Source organism: Bos indicus x Bos taurus, chromosome 11 (assembly GCF_003369695.1).
Source record: "Bos indicus x Bos taurus breed Angus x Brahman F1 hybrid chromosome 11, Bos_hybrid_MaternalHap_v2.0, whole genome shotgun sequence".
NCBI classification, from domain to species: domain Eukaryota; kingdom Metazoa; phylum Chordata; class Mammalia; order Artiodactyla; family Bovidae; genus Bos; species Bos indicus x Bos taurus.
This window is the reverse complement of record NC_040086.1, coordinates 19,376,642-19,394,184: the sequence shown is the minus strand read 5'-3', so window position 1 is coordinate 19,394,184 and position 17,543 is coordinate 19,376,642. Positions and strand designations below refer to the sequence as shown.

At 36.8% G+C, this 17,543-nt stretch overlaps 1 protein-coding gene across 3 annotated transcripts in view; it reads left to right on the top strand.

The window, feature by feature from the left end:
- Positions 1 to 17,274, top strand: part of HEATR5B (HEAT repeat containing 5B) — a 102,496-nt gene extending 85,222 nt beyond the window's left edge. For 2 of the 3 annotated variants that reach the window (XM_027555005.1, XM_027555006.1), the window contains exons 31-36: positions 1,666 to 1,810; positions 2,304 to 2,570; positions 3,918 to 4,142; positions 8,167 to 8,318; positions 13,651 to 13,864; positions 16,391 to 17,274. In XM_027555005.1, coding sequence (XP_027410806.1) covers positions 1,666 to 1,810; positions 2,304 to 2,570; positions 3,918 to 4,142; positions 8,167 to 8,318; positions 13,651 to 13,864; positions 16,391 to 16,695 — 1,308 coding nt within the window. In that variant the 3' untranslated portion in view covers positions 16,696 to 17,274. The remainder of the gene's footprint in view (positions 1 to 1,665; positions 1,811 to 2,303; positions 2,571 to 3,917; positions 4,143 to 8,166; positions 8,319 to 13,650; positions 13,865 to 16,390) is intronic. The other variant, XM_027555007.1, reaches the window with a different exon arrangement.
- Positions 17,275 to 17,543: the final 269 nt, after the last annotated feature.

The window sequence follows — 17,543 nt, the reverse complement described above, 5'->3', positions numbered from 1 at the left end:
AATTAGGAAGTCTTTTATCTTCATAATAACCATTTCTTTGGACACCATCACTACCAAATAGTACCTCTTGGGATAATCTTCTATAAAACACAAAAAAATAAAAAAAACAAAGTTCTTCTTATTGTGTTCTCTTAAAATTAGTTTTGTACATGATATTTGCTCAATAAAAAAGAAAAAAAACCCACATGAAACAAAATGAAGTATGTGGTGTGTGATTATAAGCGTCACTTACTGATGAACTCATCTTGTACTCCAGTCTTGTAGCTTAAAGCTGGGCCTCAGCTAGACTGCACATTACCACAAGAAACTTGAGGGTCGTTTTCAAATAGTCAAACCAATAAAGTTTAATCTGTGAATGAAGGTGTGTGACATATTATGTTAAAATGGAAATAATTGACTGTAAGTGCAGTAGATTAAACGACATGGTTAAATGTGTATTTCATAACCACAATAGACATAAATTTGACCTCTCCATCAGTTCTATAGTGGTTAATTTTTAAGACATGAGAAGGGAGAAAGGAGGTCAATTACGAGGCTGTTTTCATAATTCCAGAGAGACAGTGAGTTCACTGGCCTCAGAAAACTGAATAAAAGAGAAGGAAACAGGGCCAAGACTGGAACTTTAGGGATAAATAACAAATAAGGGTGGAGATGAGGGAAATTAATCAGCAGTGGAGACTACTGGAGAGGTAGGAGAACTAAAGAGAACAGAGTTACCAAAGACAAGAGAGATTGTCAAGGACAGTCAAGTCTCAGAGGAACAGAATCCAGTGAGTCAGGACAGAAGAGAGTCCCAGGAGGTTATTGGTGACCTCAGGCAGAGCATTTTCTCAGGTGAATGGCGCCAGATTAGAGAAGTTTTGAGGAGTGAATGAGGGGGTGAAGGGAGTGGCATCTTTCCATCAGGACAGAGACAGAAGAGATCATGGGGGCAGATGGAAGGAGGTGAGGGTTTTCTGAGGCGTGGAGGGAAATTAGATAGGAAAGACTTGAGCAACTACTTATATTGGGGAAGAGAACCTTAGCTTAGTTTATCTGTGATATATGGGGTGTAATTGAGGTCCTTGACGAATCCTTGGGAAGTCAAAGAGGATGGCATGGAAGCATGTGAGAAAAAAATTATCAGCCTCGGACAAGGGGCTGATCTTGATCTTAAAGAAAGAGGTAAAGGTGGCTTTGGTTGCAATTTAATTTTTTTTCTCCCTCTTTGAAATTTGAGGTAGGTTCATTGGATGGGGTTGATGTGGAAGATTGTGAGAAGCCTAAGTGAATAGTGAGTGGTTAAAGTTTGTAATAGTTCTGAGACAAATCTTGGAGCAACTTGCCAGCCTGCCTAAAATTTTTGGTGGACTACTCTTGAATACTCGGATTAGAAATCATAAATTTTAGTGACACTAAACACTAGCAATGCTGTTTAGTCCAAAAGAGAAAAGAAATGTTTTAAATGGAAAAATCATTTAAATATGTAATGAAGTAATTTTTGACTGAAAATACGTTGGGATAAAATATGACCATTTTTCAAGATTATTATAATATTTGCTGCATATTTTATGTATTAACTTTAGCTACCAAATCTATGTATTTTTATATGTATATTTTCCTAGATTTAATAATATAAATATATCCTTTAAATTAATTTAATTTCTCTCTATTAATTTATAATAGCTGATTGGTGTTGAGTTACTGAGTGTTTTACACCGCCTCCTGTTGACCTGGAATCCACCGTCTGTCCAGCTGCTGGTGACTGGAGTTGTACAACAGATAGTAAGAGCTGCTCAGGATTATTTGCAAGAAAAAAGAAACACACTAAGTAAGCACAAGAAATCACACTAACTTTAAAGTAGATTTATTTCTATTCTAATTTTTTGAATATTAATGTCAGGAAGTTTTTAATGAAAAAATTTAACCATACATTTAAAAGATTGCAGTTGATTTTACTTTCATTAGAATGACTCAAATGAAATTGCTCATATTCAACCATTTTCACGTACAAAAAGTGTTAACTTCATGTGTTTCAAGCCTAGCATATGTGTTACTCCTATTATGAAATACATTCCTATTAAAAATACCTAATAATTTTATTTTTAGTAAAGTAAAGTAGAAAATGAATTGTTACATTTAAGGAGAGGTCAATAAACAATTATAAGGCAGAGAATTATTCTGAGAAAGACATTGCATCAGTTAGACATTTAGTTGTAAATTCTAAATTCTTTTGAAAGAATTTATTAAACATACTTACTGTGTTGTTACCTCTACTATTTGTTATCCTTTTTGCTGAGAATTTCACTTTTCTTTTACCCAAGATGAGGATGATATAGAAAAAGAGTCCTGTCCTGTATTAGGAGAAGGAGGTGACAGTGGTGGTCTCATTCCTGGAAAATCTCTTGTGTTTGCAACTCTGGAGCTGTTGATGTTCATTTTAGTACGTCATATGCCACATCTCAGTACCAAGATGTCGGACTCTCCAAGTCACATAGCCACTAAAACTCGACTGTCGGAAGAAAGTGCTCGTTTGGTGGCAGCCACAGTTACCATACTCTCCGACTTACCGTCTCTCTGTTCACCTGCTGGTATGGTGTTGCTCACTATTTGTAAATGTATTATACAGTATTAGACAGAGATGAGCTTGCCTTTGATTTTAAGTGCTATGATGATTTATTTTCCTATTAAGTCTTAAAGGAAAAGTAGGACTTATTTTTAAGGGTTTGTTTGCTTTAGGAGCCTATAAAGACTTAAGATTTAAAAAACCAAAACTCTAGATGCCTTTTTCAGGTACATTTCAAAGAAACTTCAGCAAAGAGACAGACCCACAGCTTGAGAGAAGACATTGAATGTTAGCAAATAGACATAAAGTGAAATTACTAAGCACTTTATTTTCTGATCTGGTTGCTACTCTTGAGCCACACTGACAAACATGTCAGAGAAGAGTGACAACCAACTTTAAGGAGCAACTGTTAATTAAAAAATTAAACCTGAAAAATATAATAGCTGTCTGCAGATACTTGAAGAACTAGTGGATAGAAAAGTAGGCACTTGATACTTCCCTGGTGGTCTAGTGGCTAAGGCCCTGGTCTCAGTACAGGGGGTCCGGGTTTGATTTGCGGTCAGGGAACTAGATCCCTCATGCTGCAACTGAGAGTTTACATGCTGAAACTAAAAGATCTCACATGCTGCAACTAAGACCCGACAAAACCAAACAAACGTTAAAAAAAAAATAAGAAAAGTAAACTTTTCCTCTGTTGTATCTAGGAAATAGATATCGTATCAGAAGATACAAAGGTATCTTTCAGCTCAGCACAAGCCTACAGATATGAAAACACTACTCCATTGAAGCTTCATAGGCAGTCTACACTGGAGGCATGTCCCAGTGGAGAAGGGAGTCTTAACCGTTAAGTGGGTGGTTAATTTGATTACCTTAAAGTTCTTTCAGCTACAAATCCTAGGATTCTTTCATTTCTTTTTGCCTTACCTATTTTTCAGTTTGCCTTACCTATTTATCAGCATTTTTATCAGTTTCCTGACTTGGTTAGTACATTGACTAACTTAGTACTAATGCTCACTTAGTACAGTGAGATTGATTACTTGTCTTGGAATTGCTACATGATTCACCAAGTTTCTCAACTACTTCTCAAAGTATTCGACAGAAGTTTTCCTTCTGTGTGAAACACTAGAAGTAATATAAAAAAACAAGGCAAATTAGGAAAAGAAAATATTGACTTCTTTGAAATAGCTTGCAACATCCTTTTTATCTTTCAAACATTGAATTATGGTAATAGCAGTGCAATAAATTTTGTATAAATACAAGGAAAAGAAGTAATATTAAACCATAGTCAGTTGTAAAAAGATACAAACAATTGAAACAACTATAATACAGGAACTGAAGTAGTACAAGATAATCTGATTTGTTTTTATTTCAGGATGTATGACAATCTTGCCCACAATTCTGTTTTTAATTGCAAGAATATTGAAAGACACAGCAATAAAGTCTGCAGATAATCAGGTTCCTCCACCAGTCAGTGCAGCTCTTCAAGGGATCAAAAGTATTGTGACACTTTCAATGGCCAAAACTGAGGATACTCAAAAACAGTGGACAGCTCTAATTCGTAGCACTCTGGCATGCATCCTAGAATATTCCCAACCAGGTAATCTAGTCAGTTTTAATTTTTTTAATTTATTACAATATTTGTTCCTTAATGACTAACTGAATGAGCTCATCAGAAAACTGCTATATAACACTGAATAAACTCAGAGAAGTGTTTTTAGTCCCATCTTTTAGATGTGAACTTTTAGTTCCGATTTTGAGTATTGACACTCGATGCCCTTGCTTTGGGTTTCTTGGGTAGCTCAAATGGTGAAGAATCTGCCGGCAGTGCAGCAGACCTCGGTTCTTCCCTTGTCTTACCAGTTACATACATCTTGGGAGTTTCCCCCCCAAAGAAAGAATATGTATATATAAAACTCTTAGATTGTAAATTGTTCTGAACTCCTCGGTAGTTGTCTATCATTTTATATTTATCAGTTATTAATTGTTCCCCTATCAATGGCCATTTTTACTATTTTTTATTTTTCCTAGTTATAAAAATTGTCTCAGTGACCAACCTTATAAATTCCTTATGCACATGTGCTATGAGATTTTCTACAGCATACCCCTAGAAGTGGAATTGATGACACATTTTAATTTTATCAGACATTGCCAAATTGCTCTGCAGAGTAGTTTTATGAATTTGCACTACCACCAACAGTGCATGATTCCCACCAATACATGGTATTTCAGACTTTTACATTTCATTATCTGGTAAGTAAAACATGCTGTTTTATTGTTTATACTTGCATTTCTCGTTTGCCTAGTAAGTATAAGCATTTTTCATGTTTGTGTTTAATTTGGGGGGGAATGCTTATTCACATTTATGTCCATTTTTTTTTCAGTGTTTGACATTTTCTTTCATGTTACTTCTGTTGTAAATGTGAAAAGATTGAAAACAGAATAATTAAAAATTTGTCATATTGCCTATTAAAACATTTCCACACTATCTAAAACTGTGGAGTAGGCCCAAGAATGAACAGATAGGGCAGTAAAATTGAACTGTGTAAGTTTAAGTCAATGGTAAATATCACAGAAGAAAATGTCAGTATCAGTTCAGTTCAGTCACTCAGTCGTGTCTGACTCTTTGCGACCCCATGAATCGCAGCACGCCAGGCCTCCCTGTCCATCACCAACTCCCGGAGTTTACCCACACTCATGTCCATCAAGTTGGTGATGCTATCCAGTGATCTCATCCTCTGTCGTCCCCTTCTCTTCCTGCCCCCAATCCCCTCCCAGCATCAGAGTCTTTTCCAATGAGTCAACTCTTCGCATGAGGTGGCCAAAGTATTGGAGTTTCAGCTTTAGGATCAGTCCTTCCAATGAACACCCAGGACTGATCTCCTTTAGGATGGACTGGTTGGATCTCCTTGCAGTCCAAGGGACTCTCAAGAGTCTTCTCCAACACCACAGTTCTAAAGCATCAGTTCTTTGGTGCTCAGCTTTCTTCACAGTCCAACTTTAACATCCATACATGACCACAGGAAAAACCATAGCCTTGACTAGATGGAACTTTGTTGGCAAAGTAATGTCTCTGCTTTTGAATATGCTATCTAGGTTGGTCATAACTTTCCTTCCAAGGAGTAAGCGTCTTTTAATTTCATGGCTGCAATCACCATCTGCATATTGGACTATAAAATTTAACATAAGCCTGTGAAAAATGACATGCATTAAAAGTAGGTGATAAATCCTAAAGTTTCTTATCAGAAGGAAAATATTTTTTTCTGTTTCTTCAATTTTGTATCTGTATGAGATGGAGGATGTGTGCTAAACTTATTTTGATAGTCATTTCATAATGTATGTGAGTCAAATTATTATGCTGTACATTTTAAATATATATATAGTACTGTAAGCTCAACATTCAGAAAACTAAGATCATGGCATCTGGTCCCATCACTTCATGGGAAATAGATGAGGAAACATTGTCAGACTTTATTTTTGGGGGCTCCAAAATCACTGTAGATGGTGATTGCAGCCATGAAATTAAAAGACGCTTACTCCTTGGAAGGAAAGTTATGACCAACCTAGATAGCATATTCAAAAGCAGAGATGTTACTTTGCCGAAAAAGGTCCGTCTAGTCAAGGCTATGGTTTTTCCAGTGGTCATGTATGGATGTAAGAGTTGGACTGTGAAGAAAGCTGAGTGCCGAAGAATTGATGCTTTTGAACTGTGGTGTGGTGCTGGAGAAGACTCTTGAGAGTCCCTTGGACTGCAAGGAGATCCAACCAGTCCATCCTAAAGGAGACCAGTCCTGAGTGTTCATTGGAAGGACTGATGCTAAAGCTGAAACTCCAGTACCTTGGCCACCTCATGCGAAGAGTTGACTCATTGGAAAAGACTCTGATGCTGGGAGGGGATTGGGGGCAGGAGGAGAAGGGGATGACAGAGGATGAGATGGCTGGATGGCGTCACCGACTCAGTGGACATGAGTTTGGGTAAATTTCGGGAGTTGGTGATGGACAGGGAGGCCTGGTGTGCTGCGATTCATGGGGTCCCAAAGAGTCGGACACGACTGAGCAACTGAACCTAACTGAACTGAACTGTGTTTCAATTAAATCTCAATAAAACTAGAAAAAAAATTTTTTTACAAAATGAATGCTGAAAAAGATCAAAAACTGAAAATAATGTCAGTGTTAATATCATTTATGTACAAAAAAATCTTATAAACATTTAACACCCAGTATAAGAAAGAAAGAGCTTCTCGGGTGGTTCAGTGGTAAAGTATCTGCCTGCCAATGCAGGAGATATGGGTTAGATCCCTGGGTTAGGAAGATGCCCTGTAGAAGGAAATGGCAACTCACTCCAGTGTCCTTGCCTGGGAAATCCTATGGACCAAGGAGCCTGATGAGCTACAGTCCATTGAGTCACAAAAGAGTTGAACATGATTTAGCAACTAAACAACAACAACAAAGAAAGAGGAGAGAACAGGCAATGGTAAGAGAGAAATAGAAATGCCCACCAAGCATATAAAAAAATTGGCCATATTATTATATAAGCAAAGAAATAAAAACAAAATAATACAAATTTTTACTTGTAAAACTCATTTAACAAAAAATGTATGTACAGGTGGAATCGATGCCAGGAGAACATTTTCATACTTTGCTAAAGGGAATTTAAAACAGTTAAGACTTTCAGGGAGTCATTTCTGAAAAATATACGAAGAGCTTTTAAGATCTCATACTCTGACCTTGATCAAAAACTTCTGTCCAAGTTTATTTATTACAGTCTGTTTTATAATAAAGAAAATACAAAAGTGATAAATATAACTATCCGGCAGTAGGAAAGATATTAAATATATACTCATTTGGATTATATGTCCATTATATCTATTAAAAATCATGTTTATAAATAATTACATATAAAAGACTAACCCAGACCAGAAGAAATTAAACAAAAACCTGGAAATTAAACTTAAACTCTCCGTGGATGGCAAAATATTACATTTTATTTTCTTTCCCTTACCCTTGTTGAATTTTAAACAAACTATATCCTACTTTTATTACCTGAATTTTTTTCAGATTAATATTTGGAGGGGAAAACTTTAATTAGTTTTATTAATGTTACTAAAACTATTCTAACTTTATCAGGAGTTAATATTTTGCTTTTTAAGGTAGATTTTTAACAAGATAAACATTAAATGTCATAATTATATATGCTTTCATTTATATATGTGCTATGCTTAGTCGCTCAGTCATGTCCGACTCTTTGAGACCCCATGGACTATAACCCACAAGGCTCCTCTGTCCATGGAATTCTCTAGGCAAGAATACTACAGTGGGTTGCCATGCTGTCCTCAAGGGGATCTTTCCAACCCATACATCGAACCCAGCTCTCCCACATTGCAGGTGGGTTCTTTACCATCTGAGCCACCAGGGAAGCCCATGAATACTGGGGTAGGTAGCCTATCCCTTCTCCAGGGGATCGTCCCAATTCAGGAATCTAACCGGGGTCTCCTGCATTGCAGGTGGATTCTTTATCAGCTGAGCTACCAGGGAATCCTATATATTTATATATATATAAATATTTCATTATTCATATATTTCAGAAAATTCTTTTTTTCTTTAATTTTCTGCTATTATTTCAGAAGATTCTGTGCCTGTGCCTGATGAAGTAAGCATGCTAACAGCAATTGCACTTTTCCTGTGGTCTGCTGGTAGTGAAATAATAGGAGTTCAGTCACTGCAGAATGGCTGCATTTACAGATTTAAAAATGCGTTAAATTCATGTGACCCGTGGGTAAGTTATACTTAAAACATAATAGTAAACCTTCCACTCTATAAGATAAATTTCAGATGGATTCATTAAAAATTTGTGATTCATCAAATGAAAAGTATTTGTTATATGAATTTTCCAGAAAACTAGAAAAGGTCACTGGTTAAAACTTAGGAGAGACATGTATATGTTAATTTATATATGCAGAAATTCCCCAGTATCTAAAATACTTGCTCAACCCTGGCATATACTGGTAGAGACTTTATGTGTTTCTCTTTTTCACTGTTTACTTAATCACACCAAGGACATTAAAGAAATGTTTTTCTAAAAAATAAGTTTTGTTGTTTTGTAGTGTCCGCATCAAAACAAATGATTCTTAAACCTATTGAACATCAGGAGAAAAAGCAATTTAGTAACATCTACCACTGTCTTTCTGAATCAGAGTCTCCAGATGTGTGGTCCACAGATGTGTATTTTTAAAATATTCCCCAGGAATTTTTCTTTTGTCCAGTGATGTTTAGTAGCTTCTCTTGTACCGAAGCACTGAAACAGTTTTTCCCACTTTGTTCCCTTACATCAATGAGTTGATGCACCTTCCTTTCTTCTTTGTTCTTTTGCTTCTTATTAATATGAAGTCTTTCTAATCTAAAGTGGAGCCACTGAACTACTTTGTAAGCCTAGAACACTTAAATTGGTTTAAGCATTTATTTTCAGAGAATCCAAATGGAATTGAGGTGTGTGATACATTTTATAGCTTTGTTTGACATCATTCAAATATTAGCCATATAAAATGTTAGGTTAAGGTGAGAGGAACTTATATGCAGAGTACATCATGAGAAACGCTGGACTGGAAGAAGCACAAGTTGGAATCAAGATTGCCAGGAGAAATATCAATACCTTAGATATGCAGATGACACCACCCTTATGGCAGAAAGTGAAGAGGAACTAAAAAGCATCTTGATGAAAGTGAAAGAGGGGAGAGAAAAAGTTGGCTTAAATCTCACCATTCAGAAAACGAAGTTCATGGCATCTGGTCCCATCACTTCATGGGAAATAGATGGGGAAACAGTGGAAACAGCATCAGACTTTATTTTGGGGGGCTCCAAAATCACTGCAGCCATGAAAGTAAAAGACTCTTATTCCTTTGAAGGAAAGTTATGACCAACTTAGTACATCGAAAAGCAGAGATATTACTTTGCCAACAAAGGTCCATCTAGTCAAGGCTGTGGTTTTTCCTGTGGTCATGTATGGATGTGAGAGTTGGACTGTGAAGAAGGCTGAATGCCGAAGAGTTGATGCTTTTGAACTGTGGTGCTGGAGAAGACTCTTGAGAGTCCCTTGGACTGCAAGGAAATCCAACCAGTCCATCCTAAAGGAGATCAGTCCTAGGTGTTCATTGGAAGGACTGATGCTAAAGCTGAAACTCCAATACTTTGGTCACCTCATGCGAACAGTTGACTCATTGGTAAAGACTCTGATGCTGGGAGGGATTGGGGGCAGGAGGAGAAGGGGACGACAGAGGATGAGATGGCTGGATGGCATCACTGACTCGATGGACGTGAGTCTGAGTGAACTCCGGGAGTTGGTGATGGACAGGGAGGCCTGGCGTGCTGTGATTCATGGGGTCTCAAAGAGTCAGACACGACTGAGCGACTGAACTGAACTGAAAAGGTGAGAGATCAGATAAGTCGCTCAGTCGTGTCCGACTCTTTGCGACCCCATGAATCGCAGCACACTAGGCCTCCCTGTCCATCACCAACTCCCGGAGTTCACTCACACTCATGTCCATCGAGTCAGTGATGCCATCCAGCCATCTCATCCTCTGTCGTCCCCTTCTCCTCCTGCCCCCAATCCCTCCCAGCATCAGTCTTTTCCAATGAGTCAGCTCTTCTCATGAGGTGGCCAAAGTACTGGAGTTTCAGCTTTAGCATCATTCCTTCCAAAGAAATCCCAGGGCTGATCTCCTTCAGAATGGACTGGTTGGATCTCCTTGGAGTCCAAGGGACTCTCCAGAGTCTTCTCCAACACTACAGTTCAAAAGCATCAATTCTTCGGCGCTCAGCCTTCTTCACAGTCCAATTCTCACATCCATACATGACCACAGGAAAAACCATAGACTTGACTAGACGAACCTTTGTTGGCAAAGTAATGTCTCTGCTTTTGAATGTGCTGTCTAGGTTGGTCATAACTTTCCTTCCAAGGAGTAAGTGTCTTTTAATTTCATGGCTGCAGTCACCATCTGCAGTGATTTTGGAGCCCAGAAAAATAAAGTCTGACACTGTTTCCACTGTTTCCCCATCTATTTCCCATGAAGTGGTGGGACCGGATGCCATGATCTTCATTTTCTGAATGTTGAGCTTTAAGCCAACTTTTTCACTCTCCACTTTCACTTTCATCAAGAGGCTTTTTAGTTCCTCTTCACTTTCTGCCATAAGAGTGGTGTCATCTGCATATCTGAGGTTATTGATATTTCTCCCAGCAATCTTGACTCCAGCTTGTATTTCTTCCAGTCCAGCGTTTCTCATGATGTCCTCTGCATATAAGTTAAATAAACAGGGTGACGATATACAGCCTTGATGAACTCCTTTTCCTATTTGGAACCAGTCTGTTGTTCCATGTCCAGTTCTAACTGTTGCTTCCAGACCTGCATACAAATTTCTCAAGAGGCAGATCAGGTGGTCTGGTATTCCCATCTCTTGAAGAATTTTCCACAGTTTATTGTGATCTACACAGTCAAAGCCTTTGGCATAGTCAGTAAAGCAGAAATAGATGTTTTTCTGGAACTCTCTTGCTTTTTCGATGATCCAGCAGATGTTGGCAATTTGATCTCTGGTTCCTCTGCCTTTTCTAAAACCAGCTTGAACATCTGGAAGTTCACGGTTCACATATTGCTGAAGCCTGGCTTGGAGAATTTTGAGCATTACTTTACTAGCGTGTGAGATGAGTGCAATTGTACGGTAGTTTGAGCATTCTTTGGCATTGCCTTTCTTTGGGATTGGAAAGAAAACTGACCTTTTCCAGTCCTGTGGCCACTGCTGAGTTTTCCAAATTTGCTGGCATATTGAGTGCAGCACTTTCACAGCATCATCTTTCAGGATTTGGAATAGCTCAACTGGAATTCCATCACCTCTACTAGCTTTTTCGTAGTGATGCTTTCTAAGGCCCACTTGACTTCATATTCCAGGTTGTCTGGCTCTAGGTCAGTGATCACACCATCGTGATTATCTGGATCGTGAAGCTCTTTTTTGTACAGTTCTTCTGTGTATTCTTGCCATCTCTTCTTAATATCTTCTGCTTCTGTTAGGTCCATACCATTTCTGTCCTTTATCGAGCTCATCTTTGCAGGAAATGTTCCTTTGGTATCTCTGATTTTCTTGAAGAAATCCCTAGTCTTTCCCATTCTGTTGTTTTCCTCTATTTCTTTGCATTGATCGCCGAAGAAGGCTTTCTTAACTCTTGCTATTCTTTGAAACTCTGCATTCAGATGTTTATATCTTTCCTTTTCTCCTTTGTTTTTCACTTCTCTTCTTTTCTCAGCTATTTGAAGGCCTCCCCAGACAGCCATTTTGCTTTTTTGCATTTCTTTTCCGTGGGGATGGTCTTGATCCCTGTCTCCTGTACAGTGTCACAAACCTCATTCCATAGTTCATCAGGCACTCTGTCTATCAGATCTAGGCCCTTAAATCTGTTTCTCACTTCCACTGTATAATCGTAAGGGATTTGATTTAGGTCATACCTGAATGGTCTAGTGGTTTTCCCTACTTTCTTCAATTTAAGTCTGAATTTGGCAATAAGGAGTTCATGGTCTGAGCCACAGTCAGTTCCTGGTCTTGTTTTTGCTGACTGTATAGAGCTTCTCCATCTTTGGCTGCAAAGAATATAATCAGTCTGATTTCTGTGTTGACCATCTGGTGATGTCCATGTATAGAGTCTTCTCTTGTGTTGTTGGAAAAGGGTGTTTGTTATGACCAGTGCATTTTCTTGGCAAAACTCTATCAGTCTTTGCCCTGCTTCATTCCGTATTCCAAGGCCAAATTTGCCTGTTACTCCAGGTGTTTCTTGACTTCCTACTTTTGCATTCCAGTCCCCTATAATGAAAAGGACATCTTTTTTGGGTGTTAGTTCTAAAAGGTCTTGTAGGTCTTCATAGAACCGTTCAACTTCAGCTTCTTCAGTGTTACTGGTTGGGGCATAGACTTGGATTACTGTGATATTGAATGGTTTGCCTTGGAAACGAACAGAGATCATTCTGTCGTTTTTGAGATTGCATCCAAGTACTGCATTTTAGACTCTTTTGTTGACCATGATGGCTACTCCATTTCTTCTGAGGAATTCCTGCCCGCAGTAGTATATATAATGCTCATTTGAGTTAAATTCACCCATTCCAGTCCATTTGAGTTCGCTGATTCCTAGAATGTCGACGTTCACTCTTGCTATCTCTTGTTTGACCACTTCCAATTTGCCTTGATTCATGGACCTGACATTCCAGGTTCCTATGCAATATTACTCTTTACAGCGTCGGACCTTGCTTCTATCACCAGTCACATCCACAGCTGGGTATTGTTTTTGCTTTGTCTCCATCCCTTCATTCTTTCTGGAGTTATTTCTCCACTGATCTTCAGTAGCATATTGGGCACCTACTGACCTGGGGAGTTTCTCTTTCAGTATCCTATCATTTTGCCTTTTCATACTGTTCATGGGGTTCTCAAGGCAATACTGAAGTGGTTTGCCATTCCCTTCTCCAGTGGAGCACATTCTGTCAAATCTCTCCACCATGACCCGCCCTTCTTGGGTTGCCCCACGGGCATGGCTTAGTTTCATTGAGTTAGACAAAGCTGTGGTCCTAGTGTGATTAGATTGACTAGTTTTCTGTGAGTAAGGTTTTAGTGTGTTTGCTCTCTGATGCCCTCTTGCAATACCTACCGTCTTACTTGGGTTTCTCTTACCTTGGATGTGGGGTATCTCTTCACGGCTGCTCCAGCAAAGCGCAGTCATTGCTCCTTACCTTGGACGAGGGTGAGAGGGACAGTTGTAAACTAAAGAAAGAATTAAAAACAAAAATTAGAATTCCTGTTGTCTAATTTCTTACACAGTAAAGAAATATAAAAATTATATAAGCAGTGGTAATTTGGGAGCTAACATATAAGGAATGTTTGATTAATTTCAGTTTTATTTAGTTAGCATATTAGAAGTTTTATTATTCCATTTCTATAAGTAGAAATGACATTAATTCATCACATTTCTGTTTTCATCCTGCAGTATTGCTTGTTTTCCATACATATTAAGATGCAGTGTGATTGTAGAGCAAATAAGAACTGTCACACATGTAAATTAATAAAATTATTTTCTTTTATAGGTTCAAGCCAAATGCTACCAGCTTCTCCTCTCAGTTTTTCAACATTCAAATCGGGCCCTTTCAACTCCTTATATCCATTCCTTAGCTCCAATAGTAGTTGAAAAGCTAAAAGCTGTTGAAAGAAACAGACCAGGCAGTAGTACAGAACTCTTAGCTGTTCAAGAAGGAATCAAAGTTCTTGAAACATTGGTTGCTCTTGGGGAAGAACAGAACAGTAAGTATTATCCTCTAAAAAGCCACTAGTCTAAAATGAAGATTTGTATTACATATTAATCTTATTTGCTACTTGCAAAAGGCCATTGCAGCAGTAAATTTTCTAAAGGTTGTTACTATGTCAAAGCTTAATGTTTTTGCCTATGTTGCTAACAAAATTGAATTGATTTATATTTAAGAGCAAGAGTTTAAAATGAATTACGGATGCATTTCAACCCATGGATCTTTTCTTCTAGGAAGGTACTTTTTAAGAACTAGGGAAAATATGGCTGTTTAATATATTTTTAAGAATAACACATTTTGGTATTTGTAAGAGATATATAAAAGCTTTTTAATAAATAGGACCAGATTAGTATTCATGCTAAACATCAGTATTAAAATACTACAGAATTTAAAATTATTGTTTTTTAATTTAATGAAAAACTACCATATACATCCATTTAACCAGAGACTTATGCAACTTAATACTTACTCCTCTTTGTTCCCTAAGCTTAGATTTCATCACAATCTAAAATTTATCTTCAAAAATATGACTTCTAGTCGTTACAGAAAGACTGTACTTTTTAAACTAGTACCTTATGATTGAATTCTTAAGCTGTTTCCAGTTTTTTAAGATCATCAATAATTGAAACGAATGTTCTTATACAGATATCTTTGCACACTTATTTTTTTTAAAAATTGACGTTTTATTATCTGTGATCATTCTATATTTTTTTTAAATGAAGTAAATTTGCATTAACAATAAAAAACAATAGAAGTAGAATTTAACAGTATAACTAGAGTCATTCCTCTGGGGTCTTAACAGAACTCGGAAATGTGGTATCTGATTAGTGGAACCTTCCATTTTTCACAAATGGTGGTAGCAGTGGGACGGATGTTCTTAAATGCCTTGCCAGGCCCACGATCATTTACCCCCATAGTCCAAAACAGAGTTTAAAAGATGAAGGGCCATCTCCTCCTGTGTGTTACTTCTATCAGATAATTTTTTTAAGTGAAATTATTGGGTTGAAAGGAAGGTACATTTTTAAGACTTTTAATATATATTGCTAGATTATTCTCTGGGTAAAAATTGCATCAGTTTTTCTATCATAAAATTTTTCCTCTTCTCTTGAAAGAATTTCACAGATGTTAGAAAGGTAGTGGAGATTTTAAAAAAGCTATTGCTGATAAGTTCCCTATAAAATGATAATCCAGAATTACTGCAGTGGAAGAGAAGAGTATAGAAGTGATTGTGGAAAAAAAATTTATCTGACTTGATGAGTATAGGTTATAGGGACAAGAGAAAGAGAAGAGCCAAATATTACTGTGTAACTTGGAAGAAGCATGGAAGCCGTCTTAAAATTGAAAAGTTCAGGAAGAAGAGCTGTTTGGGAGGAGCTTATAAGTTTAGTTGAAACTAGATGTTAACAGATTATTTGGATAGAAATGTTATGGCTGACATCATGGTCCATGTTTGGTGACTCAACATAATTTTGTCTTTATTTGTATTTTACTCAGTGTAAATTCCATAAACATACAGACTAAATCTTATTCATTTCATAATCTCAACATTGAGCTTATTGACTTTTGCATAGTTAGTATTAAATTATGTCTGACTTGAGTTGACTCTTGGGATCAATTCCTGAACAGGTGTTCTAATTTAGGTAGGGAAGAGAGTCTTATACTTTTTCAAATAATTCTGTATTGTTTGAATTCTTTTAACAGCAAGAATATATTCATGTATTATTCATGAAATTAAATATAGTTTAATAGTTAGATTTAACAAGGTTCATTTAATAAATAACCCTTTAATTTTCCATGTAAGAGCCAGTTAATTTAAAGTATGAAATAACTGAGGCAATGTAGCTTCAATTCTCAAACCAGTTTCTAGTATTTAGTATTAATGGGCTATATCAACAGTAAGCACCACAATGATTTCATTTTTTAAAGGACTGCTTTACTCAGATGTTTTGTACTATAGTAAGACTTCCAAGAGGTAGAATAGGCAGTCGTCACTTTTTGAAAATTAATACTAAATCTGAGGCTAACTGCCGTGCACAAACCAAAGGGAAATGGTTGTCATCACATTAATGTATACATTAGCTCATGCTTTGATGGTTTCTTCCTCCTAATGAATGCTTCAGGTTTCTGTTCCTTGTTGCATTAAACTTCCAACCTTCCTATTCTGGAATACCCTTGGAATTTTCACAATTTTATTCTCAAAATACATTTTACCAGTGGCCTTTGTAAAATTCTTCATTTTTACCTTTTAGCCAGTATTTTTTAAAATAAAACAATTAGTATAAATGCAAAATATACAGTCTTAACAGGAAATCAAACCTGATTTCCTATGCTAACGTGGCTTGGAGAATTAATAAATATTCAATATTAATAATGAATAATTATTGAGGTCTAAAATAGATTGGGCACATTTACTTGTGTTTTATTATAATTCAGACTACTGTGGTAATTGCCTAGGGTTAAATAAAGGTTTACTGTAATTTTCAGATTCATGAGCATCTTCAGACTTTATCTTTGTTATTTGCAGGAGTCCAATTACTTGCTCTTTTAGTTCCCACTTTGATCTCTTACCTGCTGGATGAAAATTCTTTTGCCTCAGCAAGCACAGCTTCCAAAGATCTCCATGAGTTTGCACTCCAGAATTTAATGCATATTGGACCTCTGTATCCACACGCTTTCAAGACAGTAATGGGAGCAGCTCCTGAGCTGAAAGTACGTCTGGAAACTGCTGTTAGAGCAAGTCAAGCTAGTAAGGCTAAAGTGGCCACCAGGCAGCCAGCCCCAACCGTGCACTCTGCACCAACAATTAAGCTAAAAACAAGTTTCTTTTAATGTGCAATTCCATTTATTTTTGTTTATATTGTCAGTATCATTCCAGTCTATAGGTTCAACTTTATTTATACACAGGAATTATATGCTTCCGAGGTAGGGTAAGTGAAATAATGCTCATACTGGTTTCTAATTTTGAAGGAATGATTTTTTTTTATTGTGGTGAATGTGCTTTCATTTTTTCTCCTAATAATGTTTCTCTTTTATTAATTAATTTATTTTTTAAACACTAAGCCATAATCTTTTAAATTAAATGCAAAATATTGTATCATGTAGTTGGGCGGCCTGTTGTTATTGTCAGGAAAAAAATGGTATATTCAGTAGCATCTGTTACCAAAAAAAATTAACTGAAAAGCAAGCAGAATTTAAATTTTGAAGAAACAAAATAATGTGAAGTGTCTGTTTCATGGTGTATATATTAAGAATAAAGTTACATTTTCTTAGCATTTCTCAGAAAGTCCTTACCTTTCTGCTAGATCTTCTTGCTTTCATATTAGATTACTAAATTATGCTTGTGTATATTTTAGTTAACTGAATGAAAACTCTCATTTAAAGATCCATTAAAATGATTCAAATATGGAATAATGTTCTGTTTTTTTTAATGGCTGCAATTTTTTAATGGCTGCAATTTTTTAATGGCTCACTTATGCTTTGTAATTACAGAGCCTTGAGTTCTGGCTCTGGTTGGTTTCATTCATCAAATATTAATATTGAGTGCCTACTATGTAGACGGCATCGAGCTAAGTGCTGGAGGGCATACAAAAATGAATTAGTCGTAGTTACGCCAGTCTCTCATGCAGTGGGAATTTTACCACATCAGATAGATAATTGATGAATGAATGTTTGCCATA